This window comes from Symsagittifera roscoffensis, chromosome 3 (assembly GCF_963678635.1).
Source record: "Symsagittifera roscoffensis chromosome 3, txSymRosc1.1, whole genome shotgun sequence".
Taxonomy (NCBI): Eukaryota; Metazoa; Xenacoelomorpha; order Acoela; family Convolutidae; genus Symsagittifera; species Symsagittifera roscoffensis.
Window position 1 is genome coordinate 45554893 of NC_087064.1, and position 27129 is coordinate 45582021.

The 27129-nt window shown below is 35.5% G+C and overlaps 2 protein-coding genes and 1 long non-coding RNA gene across 3 annotated transcripts in view; 1 reads left to right on the forward strand and 2 right to left on the reverse strand.

Moving 5' to 3' along the window:
- The first annotated feature begins 2476 nt into the window (after positions 1-2476).
- On the forward strand, positions 2477-8549 carry LOC134842660 (zinc finger protein 891-like). The gene is made up of 4 exons (XM_063859104.1): positions 2477-2747; positions 2818-3137; positions 7417-7577; positions 7888-8549. Exons 1-4 carry the CDS (start codon positions 2531-2533, stop codon positions 8294-8296), a joined length of 1107 nt encoding a protein of 368 aa, XP_063715174.1. The 5' UTR covers positions 2477-2530; the 3' UTR covers positions 8297-8549.
- A 9527-nt stretch (positions 8550-18076) lies between these two features.
- LOC134842729 (uncharacterized) lies at positions 18077-18917 on the reverse strand. The gene is made up of 2 exons (XR_010162540.1): positions 18873-18917; positions 18077-18409 (listed from the first exon to the last, which is right to left on the reverse strand). It is a non-coding gene; the product is annotated as an uncharacterized LOC134842729 (long non-coding RNA).
- Positions 18918-20374: 1457 nt separating this feature from the next.
- Positions 20375-27129, reverse strand: part of LOC134842446 (uncharacterized) — a 122633-nt gene continuing 115878 nt past the window's right edge. Inside the window, exons 5-6 of the mRNA XM_063858788.1 lie at positions 21171-21431; positions 20375-20707 (exon numbers count right to left, since the gene is read on the reverse strand). Coding sequence (XP_063714858.1) covers positions 20665-20707; positions 21171-21431 — 304 coding nt within the window. The 3' untranslated portion in view covers positions 20375-20664. The remainder of the gene's footprint in view (positions 20708-21170; positions 21432-27129) is intronic.

Below are 27129 nucleotides of genomic sequence, written 5' to 3' on the forward strand. Positions count from 1 at the left end.
GTTAGCTTAATTCTATTCGTTTTTCATCTTTTCGAACTAGCCAATTAATTTTCGGTCTGTTTAAGTGTTAACCATTATTTTACCGCTTTTAGACCATCAGCTAAACGAATTTTAATCAGCTTACGTTTAAATGCAGAAATTACCTCATTGATGGGTCTCGGATCACCAGACGACGTGATTATTACTAAAAACAGGGCTAAAAACCATGATTATAGAAATTTCTAGTGACAGTTATATATTAGATCCATTACAGATAGGTTGACCCTTTCCTTGCTCCTAACTACTTATGCTCTGAAAAAATTGCTAGATATTGAGCTGGATTAATTACATTCAGGGCATTACAGCAGCTAAAAGGTAACCAATGTTAGTAAAGTTTTCTCTGGGCACCGGGCATCCAATTGCATTCCGGAGGCTTTAACTATGTCTGTACTGTTTCAAGTATAACAAAATCCTCTTCTGTTTTTTGTCACACCACCGTTTTTAGGCGTAATTCGGATATTGTTTGTATGACACATTGTCAATAAAAATGGAAGTCTTTTTGTATTTCTGTGAAACGTTTTGGCTCCAATCGAAATTTTGAAAAAATAACTTTCAGAATATTTCCACCTCCTTTTTTGTTACGAGTTTGCCAATCAGCCCTTTATCATTGTTTTATGAGTGTGACGGAATTTTGCTGTGCCATGTGGGGTAATGGCGCTTCTAAACTCGTCGCTCGTACTAATTGCCGGCCTCGATTTTCTTTTTCTTATATGCAGCGCTTCTAATGCAGCTGGCGGCCTGGTTGATTGTTTTCGAATTAAACTCTGATTCACCACGATCACTACTACACTGCCGCAAATGCAGTCCAACTGGAGTATCCTCTTTTCGTTGTTCCTCAATTCTTGTGGTGAGATATCAGACCGTCTGGACAGCATAGATGGATTTGCACCCATAGCGTTCTAGTCTGTATACCACTTTTGATTTCAGTTCACTGGGAAAAGAGGATTTTAAAGAGTCTTACAAGTTTTCATTTTCCTCGTCGTGAAAATATTAGCGCATTGGTGATATCCCGCTATTTTTGCCAATGTCTGACTGTTATTCCCCCTATATTGGACCATCAAGCTGGGTGGTGAATTGCTACTATAATTACAGGCTTACTTTTCTCAGCCATCTTCCTTTTTCTACCCTCCCCGATGATCTTTTCAAGAGCATGCGATGCAACACCCGACGACCAACTCTCTGGGTTATGGTAATCCAACCACTGTTTACGGTTGATTTCCATCGCTTTACCAAAATTTTCCCATGTGACGTACTGCGGAAAGCACGGTGAACATTTCCTTCGCTCACTTTTTCTTAGTACTGAAGGGGGCGCAACTTCTAAATTTTAGTATGGTACCTGTATCTGTTGGTTTGTCGTACCATACCTAGTTAATTTTCCTGTTTTTGTCAATTTTAGTTTGAAAATCCAAAAGTTCCAGCTTTCCAGATGTGTTCGAGCTCTCTATTGTGAACTGTAATTTTGGATGTAGTAAGTTTGGTGTCGCAGGACCTCTTCAGGATCACCCTTCACCGTTCTCACTATATCATCAACGTAACGGAGTTAAAGTTTAGCTTGCTGCTCTGACTTATTTTTCTCTCTTATCGCGATGTAATGTTTACAGTACCAGACGGTTTCACCTATGTTTGGGTACTAATCATCCGATAAATCACCGCATTTTACGTGATACCAGTGCAAACAGCTTTCACATTCTACATCTTTTGACCCGTTCTTCTGGAATTCTTCGATTGTGTCGATATTGCTGTTCCTTCGAGTTTTGCAAGGTAATGGAGGTCTATTCATGTTGTTCTCCACAAGGTCGGCAGAATATGCATGGTTATTGCGAACCCACTTGAGGACAGTGATGATATTTGTCATAATTGGCTTGGTATCTTTCTGACAGAGTAGGTTTTTGGAAAGTAAGTTGGCAGTGTCCGAGTGACACCCATAAGTGTGACCAAGTGTTCCCGGCACTGCTAATTCTCTGCGCATTGAATTCATATTCGCTGGATTATCCTATTGCTTATTTTTTGAGCTACCGTGTTATTCTGTAAAGGTGTTAGTTTTCTCGATATGGCTGGCTTGACTCTCAACCATCTGATACTCTTCACTTTCCTTCAAATTTTTTTACCATCCCTAATTTATGAATTTCCAATGGTTTTTGACTTGGCGATGTGAAGGACTAGTGTATTAACTTCGGTTAACATTTTAATTAGTGATTTACTTGACAAAATTCCAAATTCTGCAGCTTAAATGGCCAATTGACTCGTTTTCTTCGTTTCTAACCCTGTCCGATGGTGTTTCGTTTTCAACTTTTTTCACATACTACTTATGCCAACGATCCAATTTCAGACAAATGCGCACCCAATATCGTCTTTTTTGAGTTTAGAAATGATATCAATATCCGCTCAGAATTAGAGCAAAGCTCTGACTCGACTTTAAATTGGTGATTTATATATTTTAGTCAATTATGGTTAGCTAACGCGGGATTTTAAAAAGAGTTTGTGATGAGACATGATGTTCCTGCCAAATCCTGTTGAAGACTCTTTTGTACAGGACGGGGATGGGGAGATTATCATCGAGTCACATGAAGAGGTGGTCGGTGAAGGCGATTTGGATTCCATCCTCAGTGGTCTACAAGAATCATCACATATCGTACCTCTTGACCCAAGTTTTCTCAAGCACCAAGAGTCCAATGGAACTAAGAGTCGTAAAACAAAATCGAAAGCAGGTAATTCAACGTTTGTTTTTCTCATTCTATTCTAGTATTGTCGTCTATGAACATTGTCTGTTCTTTCCAGGTGTTGCGCAGAAAAGAAACCGGGCATCTAAAAATGAAATTAAAAAATCACTGAAAGTTGCAGATGCACAGGATCAAACAAAGAAAGTAAGGAAAGAAGCCTTTGAAGAGGGCGAAAAAACAGACGACGAAGATGATCGGTCTGTTCTCTGCCCTCATGCACAATGTGACAAAGCTTTTAAGGACCATTCCGCTATGAGAAAGCATCTACTGACGCATGGGCCGCGCGCGCATGTTTGTGCAGAATGCGGGAAATCTTTTTTGGAGAGCAGCAAGTTAAAAAGACATCAATTAGTCCACACGGGAGAAAAGAAATATATAGTTAGTACATATTCTTCCGACCATTGAAAATGAGGAGGAACTTTGTATTCGAGTGTTTTAGTTTTTTCCTTTTTTCTGTTCCGACCATTTGAAAAATGAGTAGGACTTTTGTATTCGGGTGTCTTTTAGTTTTTTTTGTTCCGACCATTAAAAAATGGGAAGGAGCTTTGTATTCGGGTGTGTTTTAGTTTTTTGTTTGTTTTTCACGCAAAATCAGCTACTAATTTTCATCACCGGATTGAGTTGCCTGAAATATCATATTTAAGCTTTTTCAGTCAGGGTTCGAACGACATTAAGGATTTTTCCGTGTCGATAAAAACCGGTGTAAACTTTTTGATTTTTCTTCTTTTTTCGAGCGAGAAGGTTTACAATAGCTTATTTAATAGCCTAAGATTTTACAATAGCTTAATTTAAGACTTCGTAATAACTTATTTTTACTCGAGTAAAGTTAGGTTTTTGTTTGCGCCTCTGCAAACAGAAACTACAAAAAAATGTTCTCGTTTTTTAATCATTTTTCTACAAAATTTGTTTTCCTAAGTGCTTATTCTTACTATGACTGTCGAATTATCTTAAATTCTAGTTTTGTGGATCTTTTTGTCGTAGCAAGCAGAAAGAACGAAATTCATTTGAAAAAAAATTTGTTGTACTTTTTAAGACTGGTCAAGCTCGCTATCAACTGGTCAATATCATTTCGCAATCAAACGGACACATCCTTGGTTCAAGACAATGTAACGCGGACATGGTATGCTGGCTGGAGACACGGCGAATTTAATGTGTTACAAACTGGGTCTAAAAGTGAAAGAGTCAGAGCAGAAAGCCAAATTAGTGGCCAAAAAAAATTGCCTACGTTTATTATGATTCATTGAATTCAAATCTGAAGTTTTCGCACGTAAAAATTTTTTAACATGTTTTAACTTGCTTCATTACCCAAGCGATGAGCAAGGGATTTGCAATCGGGTACTAATCTTTTTCCCCATAATTGTTCCGACTTTCGAAGAAAGTAACGGAATACTTGTGCTCGGGGTGTTCTTTTTTCTCCAGATAAATTTCGACTTTTTAACTCAGCAGTTTTTCAAGGAATTTTTTACATCATTCGAAAGGTACTATTTCCGCCTATGATTATTTTTTGTAAAGTTTTGGGGGTTTAAAGATTTAGGGAAAATTAACGCAATTTCAACAAAAAAACATCAAAAATAATGTTTTTTTTTTAAATTTCATCAGTTTTTATTCATTTGTTAAAATTTCATCAGTTTTTTCATTTTATATTGCTCCATAGAGTTTAAAACACAGTTATAACATTCAGGGTTTTGCCCTGATACGAGCAACCTTGTTAGCTTTGTTCACAAGACTCATCTCCTGGACTCATTCATCTACCAGGCCTTTTTGTTGCAACAGACGTATTTTGAGCATGTTAGCTTTTTATATCCGACCTAATTAAATTTTGCTTTTTATGTTGGGGGTTGTAATCTTACCAACTCGGTTTGTTAGAAATTTTTTTTCGGCTCAATATGTTTCGACTGAATTAATATTGACTAAGTGGCCTCCTCTTATTGCGTCGTTTGAGGACCGAAAAAAGTATTTTTTGTGCATGTGTGTGTTCTGAGGGGCAAGGGGACTTGAAGTTTTTGTATTACTCTTGCGATAAGCAAGGGTAATGCAATCGGGTACTTGACTTTTTCCCCCCGTAAACAACTTTGTTCACAATGGTCTATTGGTAATCAGTATATTTCATACCCGCCACCTACATGGATAGTGTACCGCTGTACTGCTAATTAATAGCATGGTTACTGTATTGGCAAAATATAGTACGTGAAGAGTTTTAAATTAATTTTTCGGATCCAAGTTTTTGGTAGATTTTCGGCACTGAGTTCGGTCGGCTTTAGTTCTGTCGGCTTATTTTCCTATTGTTTTCATTCTATTGATTATTGTTGTCTATTGTAGCAATTGAAGTCTAACGATAGTTTTGTGACAATTATAAACACCCTTTAAGGCCCTCCGTAAGAAAGCAAGAAAAGTTAAACATGAAAAATTGTCATTTTTTGAAAAAAATTGTAGTATAATTTTTTTGATTTTTTGAGCCAACTTGTACGTTTAACTATTGATATTTTTCCGCAGTTTTTTCGGATGCTTCTTTTTTGATTTTTAAAATCAAAAAGTGCGTGAATTATTTTCAATTTTAATTTGCTTAGTGCATTTCAGGATTGAACAGTTTTGTTTGAAATCGATTCAAGTTGATGGCATAGCTTATTCATTTAATATGTCAAAATTATTTCGAAAAAAATCATAAGTTTCTAGAATGTTTGCAATTTTGACTTGACTGTTTTGTCTGCAAAGACATGTGGCAAGTTTTGCTCGAGATTCAGGAGTGTCGTTCTTTCTAGCTAAAATTCTGAATTCGTTTTTTGCGTTTTCCACTGGTTTTTCTTATTTTACCTTTTTTTGTTGTGATCCACCAGCTCGTTTAACGTTGCGTATCAACTTCATGTTCGATAAGTTTGATGTAATTGGGTTCTTTTCCATAAACCTTAAGAGTTTTTTCATTTTTCTGTAAGTTTTTTGGAAATTATTTGAAAATTAAGCTTTTGTTTTATAGTTTTTGCAAAGTTTTTGAGTCCATTCAGAACAATTAGATATCGTGTTTTTCAGTATTTTTTTTATTGTTTCCATGTTTTGGATATGAAAAAGACATGAATGGGGTCTGTGTGGCCCGAATCCTTCTTTAGGTAATTGGTTTTTGAAGATTTGCAATAAAATTTTTCTTGATTTTTCAAGCCTACGTTTTCTTTAACAGAATTCATTCAAGTTTTTCACTTCGTTTCAGGCACATTATCTTTTGAAATATCTCATTTTTTTGGTATCGCAAGTGGTGCGAAGCCCTGTGTTAGCTTAGAACTTAAACGTTTTTTTAGCATGAAGGGCTTCTCAGGTATTTTCGGCTGTTACCGCTTCATTATTTTGAGTTCAATATCAAAAAACCATCGGAGGCATCTGGCGCAGAGGTAACACAAATGCTTCAAACGGTAATGGCTTGAAACGGCAGAAGCTTTGCTTCCGCAGAAAGGAATTCTTTGAAAATTCAGCTTCTTTTTGGCAATTTTCATTGACAAAAATATTTACTCGGTGTTTTTATTCACTTCAAAATACTTTCATGAATACATTTACCTCAAAATTTGTTTTGTTTACTCGGTTCAAAAGTTTTTGTTTTATACCTGATGGGCTAAAGGGCATGTTATTGGGTCGTTTGATGAGCGAAAGAAGTTTCTTATGCGTGTGAGTTGTTTAAGCGGTTACTTAGAAGTTTTTTAAATACTCAATTCAGAAATCTTCTTTGGCTCAACAGGTGTCTGCTGAAAAATTGTCGGCTTGTTACAGCTTCATAACTTTTGTTTCGATGCAAATTTAACATTCAATTTTCTTTTTTGGCGTGTTTTTTTTAAATTGAACTTCATTCAAGACAGTTTGAGGCAAAAATATGAAAATTTTGGTGTTTTTTGTTTTTCATTTTCGAAAAAAACTGGCTTTGGTATCGATTTAAGTCTGCTAGTTTTTCGTGCTAGGTTTGTGTTGTATCGGAAGTTTTCGGCTTCATGGCTGTCGACTTAAACTCGTTTAAGTTTCCGAATAGAGCATACCATCTTGCATTCCTTTCAAATCAACCCCGCGAGAAAAATTTGTTATGAAAAAACTGCAATTTTACAACGTTTTTATTTTTCTGCATTATTTACCTTGTTTGAAGTCTTCTTTGCTACTTTGTGAGCGATTATGCTGTAATGCAAGTGGTGCGAAGCTCAGCTTTGCTTCTGTATGATGGCTATCAAGCTGGTCAATGTAAAACGTGTTAGTGTAAATGAACATAATGAAGACACTTATATAGGTCGTCTTGGTTGTTCCGATTTTTAGGAAATTTTTGAATTTCATTGTCATAGCTAAAATAGTTTGAATTTACATTAAAAAGGCACATTACGCTCTTGAATTGAAATGTTGCACAAAAACCATGAATGACTTTTTTTCTTTTTTTTTGAAAATGGACTTTAATTTTTATGTTTCTCCTCTGAGCTACTTTTTGCTGTTTTCTCGCGTTTGCGAAGTGCAGCGCAAATTGGGTTAATTTCATCAAAAAATATTGTCAATCTTAAAAAAACTTTGAAAACCAAAGAGCTTTCATGCCGTAAATTTTGTCTTCGAAAACGCTTCGAAAATAATCAATAGTTCATTGACACTTTTCATTTGTATGTTGGCCATGCTTAATTTCTTCGATCTTAATCTTCGTTTGATTTAGTGCACGTTCGAAGGTTGTGGTAAGAGGTTTTCTTTGGACTTCAATTTGAGAACTCACGTGAGAATACACACTGGAGACCGCCCACACGTGTGCCAGTACTGCAACAAGAGATTCGCTCAGAGCACCAACCTCAAAACACATCTCGTCACTCATGCTAAGCAGTAAGTGTGGACTTCTATCGCTCTTGTTGTTTTTTACTGAGTTGGTTATCACCACACGTCAGGTGAAACTGAACCACAAGCTCCTAAGATCATGAAATGATCCACAAGACACTTCTGTCGCCTGGCAGTGGCTACCAGACCAAAAAAGACTTACAGCCAATCAGCTGATTTGTCATGTGTTTCCGGGTAGGAAGAATTCAAAGCAGTTCCGAGGCATCGTTGATTGGATGCTTCAAAATTATTAGAAAATGTACATAATACACTATGCTAAGTTAAACTGCCCAATGTAAATTTTTTTGAATGTTTCTAGAGAACAACTAGCTGCTAACAGTCTATCGAATCTGGACGACTTCTCAATCGCCTCTCAAATTGCTAACGACTCGTTCATGGGAAATCGCACGCCTCAGAGTTCAGTATCGCAAACTCCAAACTGTGGAAGTGAACGAATAGTTGACATCATCAATACTACCCCTGGATCACCTTCAGGATGCTCGACCAATGGATACTTTGAAAACTACCCTCTTTCAGTGGATTCTCAAGAGTCGCTGACAGACTTAAACGTCGGAATTGTTTCACCTTTTCCTATTACCGAAAGGTCAACATCAGTTATAAGCATTGCACCGCCTGAACAAGTCGCGGTATCTGTTCCTGATACATCAAAGCCTAATTTTGATGAGAAAATTGCAAACTCAGTGCCTTTGAGTACGGCTAACATTTGAAATACGACTTCATTGAAATGTGGCAATCAAAATTGTTTTTATTGGTAATCAAGAATGCGTTGGTTGACCTCGTTTTCAAAGTTATCCGAGCGAATGTGTAATAATCTTGAGTGATCCGAATAATATCCGGAAAACTTGTGGAATCTGCCGTTATGATTTTACTGTACCCACGATTTTAAAAGCCTAAATAAATCATATTTAAATCTATTTTATTATTCTCTGAAATTTTCAAATAAAATCAATTAAAAAACTGTTTTCAAGCTGAAATTTCCGAAAATTTTTCGGACCAATGATTTTGCAAGATACATCAGTTTTCAGCGTTGATCATTGGAGTAATTTACTAGACGATGTTTACGTTTGCGATTAGAAAGCGTTATTAAATCGGAACAGGTTTTTTCACATAATTAGTTAAACGAAATCAATGAATCATTTCGTCAGCTCTGTTATTTCGGCAACCAACAACACACATTTAGAGCATGTTTGCGTTTTTTAATGCACATCTATTCAAAATTTGTTTGTTATCTTGGTTGTAAAAATCACAACTGCTAAGTTTTTTTTGGTTTTAAATGGTTTCGGCTTATGATCGATCTGCTTAATCGACTCACTTTGTGTCATATAAAGGGCGGGAACTTTCCTAGGCGTGAGCAAACTATTTTAATGCTGAAATTTTAAATGGCTATGTGTGCCTGGCCAATAATTATAGGATTCGTATTTATGGTTTCAATGCTAATTCTAGCAGGCAATTTTTCTCAAAATGAATCTTCAATCGAGAAAAATTGAGTTGTCTCCCCAAATAGCGTCTGTGTTTTTTTTTTCATTGCAACGCTAATTCTAGCTGGCAATTTTGAATTTTTTTCTGAAAATAAATCTTCAATCGAGACAAATGAGTTGTCTGCCCAAGTATTATAGGCTGCGTGTTTTTTTGTTTCAATGCTAATTCTAGCTGGCAATTTTTTAAAATTTTCGTCTTAATGAATCTTCGTTCGAGACAGAGCGAGTTTAACGTATGAAAATTTTGGCAGATTGTTTTTTCGATATTTTTGCTAATTGCTTTGCACCAATTTATTGGCTTATAATCGATTTTTGAATTGATTCTTAAATCGATTTTTTTCCCGAATTTCAAAAAATTCAACGAAAAAATTGGTTGACCCGTTGATACGTTTTTAGGATCATAATACGCTTAAAGACCCGCTGATACGCACTAAGATCATAATACGCTTTTAAACTAGATTAATTATTTGCAAATGGTTAATATATGACATAATAATAGTACGTCTTGTAGGTGAAAACGGTATTTTCCCCCTACGACTTAGCTTATGCCGACTACGAGAGTGGTCGGAACAACAGCTCATATTTTTTTTATTTGACCATTAGCTGACCCATAAACTTATTTACCTGGTTAAAAAATACTGGTAGTTTCAAAATCGCCAGTTTTAGTTTCAAAAAAATCCACTTCTCAAATGCAGAAAATTATTAATTACCAGTTTGCCTAGTAAGTATTTGTTTCGAAATTATCCGAAAATCAATTTAAAAGTTACTTAGAAAAAAAAACAAAAAAAGTGTTATGCCGATATATATAGCAATAGCAGACAAGAATAGAATGAAATGCGCGTGAATCAGTTCGCGTGAATCAGTGTTTCCCCTTAAGTCAAGAAATTCCGCGTATTATACATGCTTAATCGGGAACTAGACTTTTTTCCCGTAAACTCTTTTCCTCACAAATATTTAAAAAGCGAACTCGATTTTTTATTGAACTTGAACAACTTCCAGTCTCTTTCGCACTTAGTAACTCGGTTGCTTACGCGGTTGAATCCTTTAACATTTTCCAGGCTCTTTCGCACTTGGTAATGGGGTTGCTTACGCTGTTGAATCCTTTAACAACTTCCAGGCTCTTTCGCCTTTAGTAACGCGGTTGCTTATGCGGTTGAATCCTTTAACAACTTCCAGGCTCTTTCGCACTTGGTAACGCTGTTGCTTACGCGGTTGAACCCTTTAACAACTTCCAGGCTCTTTCGCTTTTAGTAACGCGGTTACTTACGCAGTTGAATCCTTTAACAACTTCCAGGCTCTTTCGCACTTGGTAACGGGGTGGCTTACGCGGTTGAATCCTTTAACAACTTCTAGGCTCTTTCGCCTTTAGTAACGCGGTTGCTTACGTGGTTGAATACTTTAACAACTTCCAGGTTCTTTCGCACTTGGTAACGGGGTGGCTTAAGCGATTGAATCCTTTAACACCACCTCCAGTCTCTTTCGCACTTGGTAAAGGGGTTGCTTACGCGGTTGAATCCCTTAAAAACTTCCAGGCTCTTTCGCCTTTGGTAGCGCGGTTGTTTACGCGGTTGAATTCTAAGGTCTGCGAGAATTTCCCCTGATATCAAGAAATTCGATGTGTTAGGCATGCTTAATCGGGAACTAGACTTTTTCCTGTACATTGTTTTCCTTCCAAATATAAAAGAGTGAACTCGATCTATCTTAACTTCCTGGCTTATTGCACGTGGTTACGCTTTTGCTTACAAGGTTGAATTCTAAGATCTGAGATTCGAGTCACATTCGGACCTTGTTTTTTCAATATGTATGAAATTGAAAATTTTTTCCGGAAAAATTTGAATTTTTGGACTGATTTGTCTGCATATTTATAATTGACTGTCTTCCTGTTGTTTTAAAGAGTCTATGAGCATAGTTCAGACTCTTGTATAGGTGCTGATAATTGTTTTTGTTTTTTTTTCAGGAGAAAAAAGAATTAAGTTGAGTAAATATTTGACAGATTAATTAGCCGTTTGTTTGTTCTCATGAAATTTAATGAAACAATTGATCATTGCTTGTCTAATTATAGCTTATGTTTAACAAAAATTTAAACACCATGATTTGTTATCAGCACCTCAACCCTGTCGGAATTGTCAAAAAGATGTGCACTGACCAAATACAACAAAAACTAAAGATAATTATGCCGGTAAGTGCCAAAATTGCGCGTGTTCACGATATAAAATGATCATTCCGGTTCGAGAAGGGAGTTTCGCGAAAAAAGAAGCCTAAATATACAAAATTTACTGCAATTAATTTATCTATGGTCAGTCTAAACGTCGAATAAGCAGACCCAAATCCAAAACGGGCTGACAAACTAAAGTGATATTAGTGTATTTGTTTGTTTACGCGAAATTTGTGACCCTTATTTGCAAAAAAATTGTTCTGCTGGGTGGACCTGAAGTTATTGTCCAAATTGATGAAAGTTGTTTCTAAAAAAAACAAAAAATCGAGACAGGGCTCCCAAGAAACAGATTTGCGTTTTTTGGAATAGTCGATAGAAGCTGAAAGTCCTGTATCGGCTAAATTGAAATTGTTACCCAAAGAAATGCCGAACGAAGGAACCCGAAACTAGATTTCATACTCAAATTGTGGAGTCGTACTCGAACACAAAAAATTTTTAATAAAAAAAATGCTCGGTCGTCCTAAGACTTTTTTGCATTGGTATTTGCAAGATTATGTGGCGAGACCGACGCGATCATTATAATAGTTTTTTCATAATAATTTTTAGCTTGTTTAACGAGTTCTATCCAATATTTTTGAGTTCGTCATATATTTGGCTGGGGGAAGAATGTCACTTGGTCAATGTTGGGGAGAGGGATGCTCACATGGGCCTAAATTTTTTATGTTCATGTACAGGGGCGGATTTAGGGTTAGGATCTAGGATTTTCTCGACCTTTTTTTCAGGTCGACCAAATTGATTTCTCGAGCTCTCCCAAAGCACTTTTTGTCCCTATTTTGGCCAAATTTTCTGCCCCGCAGGCAAAATTTTGAAAAAATAGGCCAAGAAAGGCGTTTTTAGGCACTTTTTGGATTTCTTAAAATGGATTTCTTAAAAGTTCCAAAGGGGGGACCCTTTGGGTCGGCAGGGGGTCGAATCCCTGAAAAGGGGGGGGGGGCGTCCTTTTAAATCCAAAAAGTGCCTAAAAACGCCTTTTTTGGCCTATTTTTTCAAAATTTTGCCTGCGGCGCAGAAAATTTGGCCAAAATAGGGACAAAACAGTGCTTTGGGAGAGCTCGAGAAATCAATTTGGTCGACCTGAAAAAAAAGGTCGACAAAATTTTCGAGAAAATCCTAGATCCGCCCCTGTTCTTGTATTTGCTTGTTTTTTTATCTACCAAAGGGGTTAACCTTTAGCCTTTATGATAGTGTTCTTTTGGACTGCCAAGCTTTCCGGAATATAATAACTTTGTTATTAGAATCTGGAGAGGCTTAGAATTGTCATCTAGTTGAAAATAAAGTTAAACTTTAAATTCTAACTTGAAATTTGAACTAGTTTGCTGTAAAATCAGTCAGTGTTTCCTTTTGAGTCAATTACGTATCTTAAAGTTTTTTGCCATATAATTTTTTTAGAATGAAATGGCTTTGAGTAAAATTTCATAGATACTTTTTTTGCTTTTACATAAATTGGGTACATATTTCGCAAATTTTCATTTTTGTGTTTAATTAGTGAGTTTTCAGCATCCTATCAATGGCTACAACTGTCAATTCCAGACTGTTGGAATGGAGATGTGAACGTACTATTTCTGAAAATAATCAAATTTTCGACTGGAAAAAAAATTCCAGTTTTAATTGGGAGTACTTGATCTCGGTAAAGCTGGTATTCATGTATTCTCTTTTCGCTTCGTGTTGATAATCTGAGATGCATCCGAACTAGTTGGTAGTGAGGTAAGTTATCAAAAAAATTGTGAAATGCATAGTTTGTTCATAATCTATAATATCTATTGTCTTTTGTATATTTAAATGCGGGCTGCACTATCTCGCCATGCTTAAGCTTTTCCAATGCAATATTTTAGCATATTTAACAAGAGAATTTTTTCACGTTTAAGCTATATCGTATATTGCAATGGTTAAGGTTTTTTCGAGTTTCCAGTTTAAATTTAGTGTTTGTCATCAAGTGTGAAATTAGCAGCACAATTGTGGGATGTTGTCAGAGTTTTCCCAGGTTTTGCGACTCTGGCCTCCATACATGAATAACCAAATCCTTTTAGTTTACGAGATAGGCATTTTTTCGAAGTTTCTAGAAAATTTAATTTTGAAAAATTTCTCAATTTGTGAAGTTCTCACCCTGTAGTTGAGTGCTGTCATGGTACTCTCAGAGGTTGCGAATCTTGCTTCCGAACCTTACTTTTCAAATCCTTATAATTTTCGAGATATGACGTTTTTGATATGATTTTTCAAAAATTCTCAGAAAACCTAAGATTTAAAAATTTAAAAACTTTGAAGATCGCAATCCTGTAGTTGGAAGCTGAGAGGCGAATCTTGCCTCTGAATATGACTGCTCAAAATCCTGTAGTTTTTGAGATATGAAGTTTTTTATGATTTTCTCCGTAATTTTCAAAAAAAATTAGATCTTAAAAATTCTCAACGAAGATCTCAACCCTGTTATTGGAATCTGTGAGGATACTCTCAGCGGGTCGCAAATCTTGCCTCTGAATATGGCTGCTCAAATTTTTGTAGTTTTCGAGATTTGACTGTTTTTAGGATTTTTTCGAGATTTTTCAAAGATTTTAGATATAGAAAATTTTGAATTTTAAGTTCTCATCTTTATAGTGAGGCTATGTAAAGGTTTGACTCAGAGTTGCAAATTTTCCCTCTAAATATGACTGCTCAAACTCTTTTGGTTTTCGAGATATGACGTTTTTTGGGATTTTTCAAAAAGTTTTCAGAAAACTTGAATTTAATTTTTTTTTCAAAATTTTGGGTTTCCAGCTTTGTAGTGGGGGCTATCAGAGTATTAAGAGGCGTTACGAAACGTCCCTCTAAATATGACTGCTCAAATCTCGTTAGTTTTCCAGATATGATGTTTTAAGTGATTTTTTCAAAAATTAATCAGAAAACTAAAATTAACTTTTTTCCAGATAGAAATTCTTAACCCTGTAAATGGGGCGGTCAGAGTTTTCTCAGGGCTTGAGATACTTGCGTGTAATCAAGGCTGCTCAAATCTTTCTAGGTTTTGAGATATGAATGTTTTCATTTTTTTTTTATAAAAAATTTTCAGTAAACTTAAGTTTAATTTTTTCAACTTCGAAATACCTAATCCTTTACTTGGGGGCTGTCAGAGTACTCTCAGGGGTTGCGAATCTTGCCTCCAAATCTGACTGCTCAAGCCTATAATGAGTTTGAAGTTTTTTATGGTTTTTGAAGTTTTGTTTTTAGAAAACTTTAATTTGAAAAGTTTCGCAATTTGAAATTTCTAACCCTGTAGTTGGGTTTTGTGACACACTCTCATGATTTGCAAATCTTGCGTCCAAATGCGACTGCTCTTTGTTCTATGTTTCGGAAATGTGACGTTTCTTAGTTCATTTGAAATATTTTCAAAGAACATATAAAAACTTCACAAAAGTTTATGGTTTTTCAAAATTTGAAAAAAAAACTTGAATAAAAAAACTGTGCGAAATTTGAAACTTCCAACCCTGCTATTGGTTGCTGTCGGCGTACACTCAAAGGATAATCACAGAACTTAGATGAAAAAATTTCACAAAATTTGAAACTCCCATATCTATAGTGAGAGTTTTCGGGATACGACGTTTTTTGGGATTTTTCTAAAAGTTTTCAGAAAACTCAAATTTAATTTTTTGGGGGCTGTGAGGTCACTCTTAGGGGTTGCGAATCTTGCCTCCAAATCTCACTTATCAAATCCTTGTAGTTTTGAGATATGACGTTTTTTATGATTTTTCAATAGTTTTCAAAAAGCTTATGATTTAAAAGATTTTAAAAACTTCGTAGATTTCAATCCTGTAGTTGGAGACTGTGAGGGTACTCACATGAGTTGCGAATCTCGGCTCTGAATTTGACAACTCAAATCCCTGTAGTTCTCGAGATTTGACGGTTTTTAGGATTTTATCAAGATTTTTCAAAGATTTTTTTAGACGTAGAAAATTTTAAGTTTCAAGTTCTCGGCTATATATAAGAACTTCAAAAATTTGTGATTTTTCAAAATTTGGAAAAAAACGTGAATAAAACTACCAACCCTGCAATCAGTTGCTGTCAGGGTACACTCAAAGGATGCAGATCATGTTCTCAGTATATGCGGTTTTTGAGTTGTTCAAAATTCTAAGCACCGGAGGTGCGTTACACGCTAGTTTAGCTTTATGCTCTCCAATTTTTTAAATGCCAAATTAGTGTGGATGCTTTTAGTTTATTATATTCCAAATTGCACCATGCAAAATTTTTGTCTACTTATATTTGGTGCGACTTTTTAGCATATGATTATTGGCAATTTATAAGCTTTTGTAGCTGCTTTATTGGTGGCTAGTATTAGTGAATTTTCCAGGACCCGTGGCGCAGATGCAAGGACCTGCGAGTCCCAATCTCCTGGTCGTTGGTTCTAATCCGGAGCAAAAGTTTTAGTCTTCAATGCTTTATTTTACTTTTCTTTTCTGATTTCATTTTTTACTGCTAATTTTTGTTTTCTTGCTTGCTTTTACGCAGTGCAGCTTTGCCTCTGTTTTTAATTTATTTCAGCTAAACTATTTGACGCAAAAACAATGTGTTGTTTATTGGTGTCCACAGTCCCAGTTTTAATAACGCTTTTATAGAATTCTGAAATGTCATTTTGTGCCAATAAATCTCTATCAAGCAAAAAATATTTTTCGTTTGCTCACTCTTATGTTCATCAGAATTGTTTTCTACAAAACTTGTACCGTCCTCTTAACTATTCCTTCCTTTCAAAAGCGTGGATACCTTCGAGAAACAAATTTTCGATGCGTAACTGAAAATAAAACTAATTTGCGGATAAAATTGTCTACGGCTTCAGCAGAAAGATTTTTTCAAAAAAGTAATTGTTTTGTCTTTCGCGGATTATTTACGCTTTTGTTTTTGGGGATTGTTTATGTTTGAGTGTTTTTTCAGACCCATTTCGGTTTATATTACAATGTTTTAATGTTTTCGACGGAATTTTTAATACTATCGAAACGATAATGAAGTCCTGAGCCCACAATCAACGGCTATTTTACCTGTGACACTTTTTCGTAAAGTTATGGGGTTTCACATTTGAAATGATTATTTTTGCTATATGATGCATTTTCTATTAACGCGTAGCATGTTGGCGAATCAACGCGTGCTGTGAATTAAATTTTTCAATGCTGGAATGTAGAATTTTAACCCAAAGAGAACTAAAAACTACTATACATATTAGGCGAAAGCAATAGCAGGCGAGAATACAACAAGACTGCTCGTTTATCAGGGCAAAGCCCTGAATGTTCCGACTGTCCCTCAATTCTTGTCGAATAGTTTTTGTGGAAAAAATATTGAAAAGCTATACATTTTGGACAATATCTAATTGTAAAATTTTGAGTCGTACGAAATTAATACGATCAATTAGCTAGCCTCAATTCAATATGGAACGATTTTTTTGTGCGGGATAATTCGCCACGCATAAATAATTCGCGTTACGCTCTCAGCATTATGAATAAACTCTTTAAAGCGCGCATAATTTAGTCCAGGTACATAGAAATTTTGGCAATTTTCAAGCCCCCAGAACTTAACAAAAAACAATTGGAGGTGAAATATCTTTTTTGCATTTGAACTCAAGAAGTCGATATCTTCAATGGAGAATAAAAATTTTTGGTGAAAATTATTATTTGGATCGGTGAAAATTGACTGAATGAAAAAAACCACACCGAGCATAAAGATTCCGTTTTCTTCAAAAGTCGGAACAACAAGCCCAGACATTATTCAGAGCAGACTATTAATTCACTCGTAGAAAAGGCAAAGAAGACGATGCGAGCTCCGTCAAATTTGATACTGTGCATTTTCTACTACTAAGCGCGTTAATCAGTGTTTCCCCCTGAAATGAATAAATTCCGCGTATTAAAAGAGCTTAATCGGTAATTAGGCTTTTCACCGTAAAAAAACTTTGAAATTGCTTTGATGTTTAATTTAAACAACTTTCAGGATCTTTCTCACTTGGTCCAGAGGTAACTCGGGCTCCTTTTAAGGTCTTGAGTTCGAATACTAGACGGAACTTGTTTTTTCAGTATGTTTTGAAATTGATTTTTGTTTTTTGAGAAAAATTGAATTGGCTCAAAAATTGAATCAGCTCAATGTCCAAAGCGTGAGTTTTCTTCTGATTTAAATAATTTGCATTAGAATTTACAGTCGTCCTGTTAACTTTAAATGCAGGTTTTGATTTGGATCAGATGGTTTTGGCTTCTGTTTGGTGGTAGTGATCTTATTTTTCTCAGTTTGAAAAGTAAAAATTTTTTATATATTTTTTGAGCTTTTCAGGGAGAATATGGTGTAAAAGTGTGGCTCAAAAAATATGACACTTTTTATGGCATTTTTTGGCTCAAAGTCACAAGTATTGTCGGATTAGTAGTCGCTCAGTAAATGAAAGCTTTTGACTGCTGGTACTTGTTTCTCGACTGTTTTTTGAATTTGGGTTTTCTTCAAATGTTAAAAAAGTTCAGATTTTTTTCGACGTAGTGATTTCCGTCTCATTTTTCATTAACATGCTTGCAGTGCTCTGATTGTGCTATATTGCGAGATTTGTGATTCTCAGCCATGCCTCTGTGTTAAATTTTTCAATTAGGTTTTTTTTTGCCAGCTACTTTTATTGTAGCTAAACTTGGCTAAGTTGTGGCTCAACCTGAGCTAAAAATGAAGTGAATGTTCAGCTCCTCATTTCATGACTCATATTTATTGTAAGATAGCTCAGTTAATGAGTGGGTGATATGGGAGAGCTTAGTTGCGACTCAATGCCTTGCTTGGCGTGTAATAATGCTAAAACGAGCTGATTTTTTCCAGTAAAAACAATTGTTTCGGAGCTTTATTTGATAACTTAAAAATAGTAGGAAAGCAAAATGAAATGTGTAAAATAGCAGCGCAAGTCTATTGCGAAACTGTGTCACCCAAAAGGTCAAGGCAGTTCATTTTGTAATTGTCGTGTGTCAACATCGAGTTGAGAGATAGATGCACGTCGTGCCAAAGGATGGCAGCACTCAGTAGCTCGCGATGAGATCGGAGACTCATCAGGAACTGCTGTCAAGTGGCAGGTCAAACTCATGGGCAAAGTCAGAGTTGCTTAACAGCAGCTGGGTCGATATCAAGGTCGCATGTAGTCCCGCATGTCACGGTTGTTATTTAACCTAAAACAAAGAACCATTCGTAAAGATTGTAAAAATGTTTTGTAATACGATACAGTTAGTCACAGGGAAAAATAGGCTGACCCATAATTTGACAAACGCAGAAGGAGAAAGTAAAAAATTAGGTACACTTTGTGTCGATGCTATTTTCTCCTAACTATTTACGAAAGCCCCAAAATGAAAATCATGAACTTATTTTTCAAAAACTGCATGTATTTATTTGGCCGAGCATTATTTATCAAGAAAATGGCGGAAAGCTTCACGAAACCCATTTTTCAGAAATACGAGAGGACCAAATATTTCATTTGTACCGGGACCAGAATTATCATGATTAAAAAAAAACTTGGTGGGGGGATATTAATTCCTGAAAAAAACTAATTGGGCAAAAATTGGTTTTTCACATGTATGTTACACTAAGGTGTCTAAATTAACATCAGGTGACTTGAAAAAAATACTACAATTTTACCTTCCGCCATCCCCGTAAATGTATAGACTCTGTGTAATATTCTGTGACGAAATTAATACGATCAATTAGCTAGCCTCAATTCAATATGGAACGATTTTTTTGTGCGGGATAATTCGCCACGCATAAATAATTCGCGTTACGCTCTCAGCATTATGAATAAACTCTTTAAAGCGCGCATAATTTAGTCCAGGTACATAGAAATTTTGGCAATTTTCAAGCCCCCAGAACTTAACAAAAAACAATTGGAGGTGAAATATCTTTTTTGCATTTGAACTCAAGAAGTCGATATCTTCAATGGAGAATAAAAATTTTTGGTGAAAATTATTATTTGGATCGGTGAAAATTGACTGAATGAAAAAAACCACACCGAGCATAAAGATTCCGTTTTCTTCAAAAGTCGGAACAACAAGCCCAGACATTATTCAGAGCAGACTATTAATTCACTCGTAGAAACGGCAAAGAAGACGATGCGAGCTCCGTCAAATTTGATACTGTGCATTTTCTACTACTAAGCGCGTTAATCAGTGTTTCCCCCTGAAATGAATAAATTCCGCGTATTAAAAGAGCTTAATCGGTAATTAGGCTTTTCACCGTAAAAAAAACTTTGAAATTGCTTTGATGTTTAATTTAAACAACTTTCAGGATCTTTCTCACTTGGTCCAGAGGTAACTCGGGCTCCTTTTAAGGTCTTGAGTTCGAATACTAGACGGAACTTGTTTTTTCAGTATGTTTTGAAATTGATTTTTGTTTTTTGAGAAAAATTGAATTGGCTCAAAAATTGAATCAGCTCAATGTCCAAAGCGTGAGTTTTCTTCTGATTTAAATAATTTGCATTAGAATTTACAGTCGTCCTGTTAACTTTAAATGCAGGTTTTGATTTGGATCAGATGGTTTTGGCTTCTGTTTGGTGGTAGTGATCTTATTTTTCTCAGTTTGAAAAGTAAAAATTTTTTATATATTTTTTGAGCTTTTCAGGGAGAATATGGTGTAAAAGTGTGGCTCAAAAAATATGACACTTTTTATGGCATTTTTTGGCTCAAAGTCACAAGTATTGTCGGATTAGTAGTCGCTCAGTAAATGAAAGCTTTTGACTGCTGGTACTTGTTTCTCGACTGTTTTTTGAATTTGGGTTTTCTTCAAATGTTAAAAAAGTTCAGATTTTTTTCGACGTAGTGATTTCCGTCTCATTTTTCATTAACATGCTTGCAGTGCTCTGATTGTGCTATATTGCGAGATTTGTGATTCTCAGCCATGCCTCTGTGTTAAATTTTTCAATTAGGTTTTTTTTTGCCAGCTACTTTTATTGTAGCTAAACTTGGCTAAGTTGTGGCTCAACCTGAGCTAAAAATGAAGTGAATGTTCAGCTCCTCATTTCATGACTCATATTTATTGTAAGATAGCTCAGTTAATGAGTGGGTGATATGGGAGAGCTTAGTTGCGACTCAATGCCTTGCTTGGCGTGTAATAATGCTAAAACGAGCTGATTTTTTCCAGTAAAAACAATTGTTTCGGAGCTTTATTTGATAACTTAAAAATAGTAGGAAAGCAAAATGAAATGTGTAAAATAGCAGCGCAAGTCTATTGCGAAACTGTGTCACCCAAAAGGTCAAGGCAGTTCATTTTGTAATTGTCGTGTGTCAACATCGAGTTGAGAGATAGATGCACGTCGTGCCAAAGGATGGCAGCACTCAGTAGCTCGCGATGAGATCGGAGACTCATCAGGAACTGCTGTCAAGTGGCAGGTCAAACTCATGGGCAAAGTCAGAGTTGCTTAACAGCAGCTGGGTCGATATCAAGGTCGCATGTAGTCCCGCATGTCACGGTTGTTATTTAACCTAAAACAAAGAACCATTCGTAAAGATTGTAAAAATGTTTTGTAATACGATACAGTTAGTCACAGGGAAAAATAGGCTGACCCATAATTTGACAAACGCAGAAGGAGAAAGTAAAAAATTAGGTACACTTTGTGTCGATGCTATTTTCTCCTAACTATTTACGAAAGCCCCAAAATGAAAATCATGAACTTATTTTTCAAAAACTGCATGTATTTATTTGGCCGAGCATTATTTATCAAGAAAATGGCGGAAAGCTTCACGAAACCCATTTTTCAGAAATACGAGAGGACCAAATATTTCATTTGTACCGGGACCAGAATTATCATGATTAAAAAAAAACTTGGTGGGGGGATATTAATTCCTGAAAAAAACTAATTGGGCAAAAATTGGTTTTTCACATGTATGTTACACTAAGGTGTCTAAATTAACATCAGGTGACTTGAAAAAAATACTACAATTTTACCTTCCGCCATCCCCGTAAATGTATAGACTCTGTGTAATATTCTGTGAGTTGGTAGTACTAGGTGGCTGCTGTCCGTTAGTCCCATTGCCATAGTAGTAAACTCTATTGGGTCGCATTCCATTCGAGAACCGGTTGGATCTGTTTATGCACACCATTGTTGTTATTCCGGCTACAATCACAACAACTAGCAGAATTCCCGCCAGACCAATCACAATCATCACCTCTGGAGATTGCAGGCTGGCTATCATTAAGGTGGAAAGACTGAAACCAAAACATGCTATTAAACATCCTATTTTTATATCCGTTTTTTCATTTAATTTATTCAGGTAAAATTTTGCTTCGTTAACTGTTTCAAGTTTTCAAAATTTGAATGGCGTTTTTTTATCAATCAGACGTTTTTTATTTTGATGAAGGGAAGGGGAGAACTCATAATTGGCAGTTTAAACGTGGCTTGTTTGTTTATTACTGCAACAGATGTCTTCTTTTTAAGTCGTTCCCATCTTTTCCTTAATTTTCCTGCATGTGTGCAAGTATCAGCTTACTTTTTGCGTCCTAATAGGAAAGGAAAAGCCTCATCCCTAGATCGCTCGCACAGTTTTACACGGTTGTCAACAGAGGAATTTTTTATGTCCTGGTATCCAGGGTCCTGTTGTATGATGTATTAGTATTTGGGGATACTTTTATACTTTTATCTGTCGATATCACCAATCAGTGTGAGTGAACATGTGAAAGCAGCAGAAAAAAATAGCTGATATAAATAATTCCACGTTCCTACTCCTGTATATTTTTATTTGTCATAAATTGAAAGACTGATCCTTTTTATTTTTTACACGAAAGCCGCAATACTCCCACGTTTTGTTTGCGACCAGGAACTATGTACTTTCCGGCCGTAAAAGTGTCTTAAATTGCTGCTCTCATAGAAAATTTTAAGTTTTACAAGATATTTGGTTTCGAATTGTGTCATTTTGTATTCACTAAAATTAATCATGTTTGAAATCTCAAATCTGACTAAGATGATGAGAACTATAATTTAAAGTAGATGAGTGTATTGTCGTGTTTATTTCTGTATTTGAAGTCTTATGATGACGATGACGCAACATCTTTTTGCTTTGATGCTGGGTGTAATAAAAAACCTTTTTTTCAGCCCGAAATGACGTCATCTGTCTGGTGGTTTCCAGGCACTTCTCGTCGCGAGAAATGAAAGTGACAAAAAAACCACAACACTTGTGACCCAGACGTAATCATGGAAAAAATATAGTTAAGTAGAGGTGACGTGGCTTCGAAAGGAAACTATAGTGGTGTATCCTTATATTACAGTCTATGGTGATGTAGTAGCGCGCCTAACCGGGATTAAAATGTTAACCAAGTTAGCCACAGAGACTAAAATATTCATTCTGACTGAAATTATAAACCGAACAATGAAATTTAGTGAAATGTTTGCTGAAAACGCATATGTTTAAGTGGTAAAATTAGCTGAAGCTTAAAATATTTTTGTTCAGTTAACAAAAAAAATTTGAGCTTAAGTTTTAGCAATTCGATGTTCTGTTTCAATAATTCATAGCAATGTTCTGTTTCAATAATTTGCATCTTCTATTCAATCCAGCTCATTAGTGAGTTTGCAGTGACTTAATTTATCTTAAAAAAATTTTCCTGGGGTGGTTGTTGAATGCAGTGCTCTAAAATAACGATTTTTCACTGTTTACAAAAGAATTTTTAGGAATGAAAGGAGAAGTTGGTGATAAGGAATCACCTCAAGTGTCATTTAAGCCCCCTCCTCTCGCCAATATTTCAACTATTTCCCCTTCCCAAGGAGTCTTAACGTCTGCTCCCTACTCTAGTTTCCCTTGGGAATAAACTACTCGGTTCTTGTGGAAGAGCGGCGGAATACTCTTTGATGTTGCAGCCGTTTTAATTTCCTGTTTACGTCAATATTCCCCCAACAAATAATCAACATCATTCCCCTGAAAATACTGTCTCTGAAAATGGGCTCAACGAAGCACACTAATGCACCTATCAAGATCAATTTTCCCCGTGAATACATAATAGGCACTTTTGGCCCTGGCTAAATAATTACTTCTCATCTTATCTGTTGTCTCAAATTGCCTTTTTCTTTTTCAACTTTATCTTCATTCATTCTTTTCTGACCCCAGGCTAAATATGTCAAAAAGTGGGAAAGGGCTTAAAAGGGGGTATTAAGTTTCATATATCCCTTGCTGAGTTAGGAGGGAAGGATTAGGAAAGCAAAGACCATTTTAAATTTTGATGGAGTAGTAGCGAATAGGTAAAAAACAAAGCACCTGAAATTAAGGGATACGGTTGAATGCATAATTTTAAATCTAAATGAGACAATTTCTTCTAATTGGATCTATTTTTTATAGCAAAGAATTTTTTGAAGTATAAAAATTTTTAATTACAATTTTCCTTCTCAGTTTTTAAATATTTGTTTAAGTAATTTGATTCTTTTGTGCTTGCGATAGCTTGCCAGAGCCTGTTCAATTAATATTCGTTCCACAATGTAACATATGTTTCTTTTATAGGTTCCTTTACAGTAAAATCCGTCAATATGCCAGTGACTGATATTAAATCGACATTTTAAATTTATTTTCATCAAACAAGTATTTTCTGAAGTTTTTCCGAGTCTGATTTGTTTGCGACATTGGAAGACGGACGAGAAAGACAGATTTCTTTTCATAGCGTTGTCAAAATATGGTTAAAGATGAGAATTTTGGCTCTTGCCTTTCTTGTCTGGAGAGAAAATAATGCCAGGAGGGGCTTAGTAGCTCTAAGCGGTCAAGTGGAAAGGAGACTGCAGAGAAAAAGAAACGAACCAAGAACAATAGTTTGCTGTAAGAAATAAATAGAGCATCTTTTCAAAGAGAATAAAAGGGTGTCCTAAAAATTTTTTTAGTCTTTGTATTCAATTTGATCTTCACGGGACAACTAGAAGAAATTAACGATTTTTGGAACTAAAAACGTATTTTGCGGTTGCCTGTTTGATAAAGAATGAAGAAAAAATTCGAATAGTTTTCAGTTTTTTCAATTTTTTAACCCTTGCAGCGAGTTTTGGTGTTTCGCCATAAATTACATTCTCGTCTATTGAGTTTTTTTACAGCTATATTTCAGGTAATTTTTGCAAAAACAACTTCAAATATATCGCGTGTTAATTGGCTATCTAAAAATCATCAGAAAAATGATCGCAGGTGAATTATCTTTTTAATTATGATCTCAGGACAACAATACCTTTCGAAGGATATAAAAAATTCAGTTAAAAAGGCTAGTTAAGTTGTTAAATTCCTTTTTTATTTGGTCGGGGAGATAATCTACTTGGTCGATGTGAGGGGAATCTGGAGAGAAAGAATGTTCACATGGGCCTCTACAAGACAAGTTCTGCGAAACGAAAACAAAATACTTTCAAATTAGACTCATGACTAAACAGTTGACCCCCTTAAACTCCACATCCCCAATAGACCAAGTTAAGATCTTCCAGCCCAACATTCAATTCGTATTAAATTTGCCACGCGCTGCATGTAAAATGCTCGATTCTGATTGGCTGAAAAATTCCAAATTATAACCAAGTTAACACCCCCCCCCTTCAATGGCTTTGTGAGGGGGGGGGGGGGTTGTTAGTTTGGTCCAACTAGTTTTCTTGCTAAGTAAATTTTGTTGCTTTATTTTGTTTCTTGTTCAAAACATCATTTGTAGTTTGCTACAAATGTTTTTTTTGAAGATAGATTTTGTGGTTAAGTTGTATTCTGTTTACTTTTGCGAAGTAATGTGTATTAGTCCGATTTTTCTTTTTTCACCCAACCTAAGTCGCAAATATTCCATCAAATGAAACGAAAAAAGATATTTGTTTCAAACCACAAAACAATAATGAAAACTCGATTTCAGAAACTTTTCTCAGTCAATATATTGCAATTTTTGAAATGCATAATTTATACATAATGTGGCTTTATGCTTTGCGATTTTTTACATGCAAAGTTAGTGTGGATGCCTTCAGTTTGTTATTTTTCTAATTATTACATGCAAAATTGAGTCTTTTTGTATTCGGTGCCCTTTTTGATGAATCGCATTGGCAACTTATTAGCATATGTAGCTGCTTTATTTGTGACTAGTGTTTGTCGGTTGTTAAGTTTGCGTGGCTGAGTAGATAGTGCGTGAGACTCAAAATCTCTTGATTGCAGTAGGTCGCAGATTTGAATCCTACTTATAGCCGAGTTTTTGCTAATTCGAGGCTTATTTCCACTTTTTCTCATTTCACTTGATAGAGCTGCTTTTTGGTCGTGTTCTCGCAAGTATTCGCGAAACGCAGCTTCGCCTCTGTGTTTAAAGCTTATCATTGGTAGACTAGAAGGTATACGGATATTTCGTAGCTGAGAAATGTTTATATTTTTTTAAGTTAGAAGAAATCATATGAGGGCCTAGCTTATATCTTAGCTTTCCAATAGAGACTTTTAGTCTATAATTTCAAACAGTATAAATAATTATTCCGTATAAACTTTATGATGGAAATTATTATATATGCTTTCAAATGAAAATTCTTAAATTGATAGAAGTACATCGAGGATTTCTGCCTTTTCATGACCCACTCCTTTAGCGGTAAAATAGACTGTAGCAATTAAGTTGTTTTTTCCTGGCACTGGAGATTTTCTAAATCATCTTTTGAGAATCTGATTTGCGCGTAAAATGACTTTAATGTGATACTGCATTCAAATTCAAGATTTTGTATAGTGTTTTGAATTGTATTGAAAAATTCCACCATAGGCAATACTCTTTCCATGCCTGTGTTGTTCGGAATAATCTTCTTTCCTATTTTTATTTTTGTCTAGTTTTCTGAGCCGGTAAGTGGATGTAACCTGGAGGTCCAGGTAGTTTCTATTAGTAACCAAATACGTTTTTTTTTGGACATTGATGAAGCTATTGATTTTTAATTCTTGAAGCTAATTTCGGTCTTTACTCCCCCAATCCTCAGCAAAAACTACAAATGATGTTTTGTTGTTATTTTTGCTTTAGTTTGAATGTGTCGTAGTTTGGATTTCTTCTTCGACTTACGTTCCTTAAGTTTTTTGAGTTAGCAAATTCTCTAGTAATTGAAGAAAATGATATTAAGCCGATATATTTATGCTCGCGGTTAGCAAGCGTTATCAATTCTCAATATAGAGTTTTTTTGAGTTGATAACTAGTTGAATAAAATCAATTGACTCATTTCCTAGGACGATTGATAATGCATTCAATTTTCATAGCTGCTCCGACACACTTGGTCTAGAGGTAATGACTACATCTGTGACGGCCAAGGGCATAGGTTTGAAAGCGGCCAGGACCTGCTTTTTTAAAATTTTATTTTATAAAAAAACTATCGGTTTATCGTCTGATTGTCTATGTTCTATCTGCTTATATGCCACATCATCGGCTTTTCTTGTTCAGCAAGCAGTTTTTGTTGTAATTGAAAGAGTTTCTGATTCATTTCAGAATTTTTTAGCTGTAAGTTTTTCGTGACAACATTTTTTTGCTTTCTGCTCAACGGGCGTTACTTAAATGTTGTCGGTGTAGCTGCCGCTCGGTCTGACTTGTTCTGAATATGTCGGTGTAACTTGTTCTGAATATTTATTTAACACCGGACATGTTTTCCCAATTTGGCCAAAATTCGAGATGAGATTTTTGATATATGTTCATTTTAGTTATTTTTTTACTCCGCTGTTTTCATTTAGTTTTCTCCAAGCTAGCTTCCAATGATATGTTTGATTGGTTTTGCAATTGGTGCGAGCGAAGTTCCGCTTTGCTTTTGAGGAAAAATTTTTTTCACTGATGAAGCGACTATTCATTAAATCTTCATGCTAAGTTTCTGCCCTTGCTCAATAAATCTTTTGAAAAAAGCGACACATAAACTTTTTTGTTGTATTGTTGCTTTAGGCTGGATGTGTTGCAGTTTAGAATTCATCTTCATAGTACGTTCATTAGA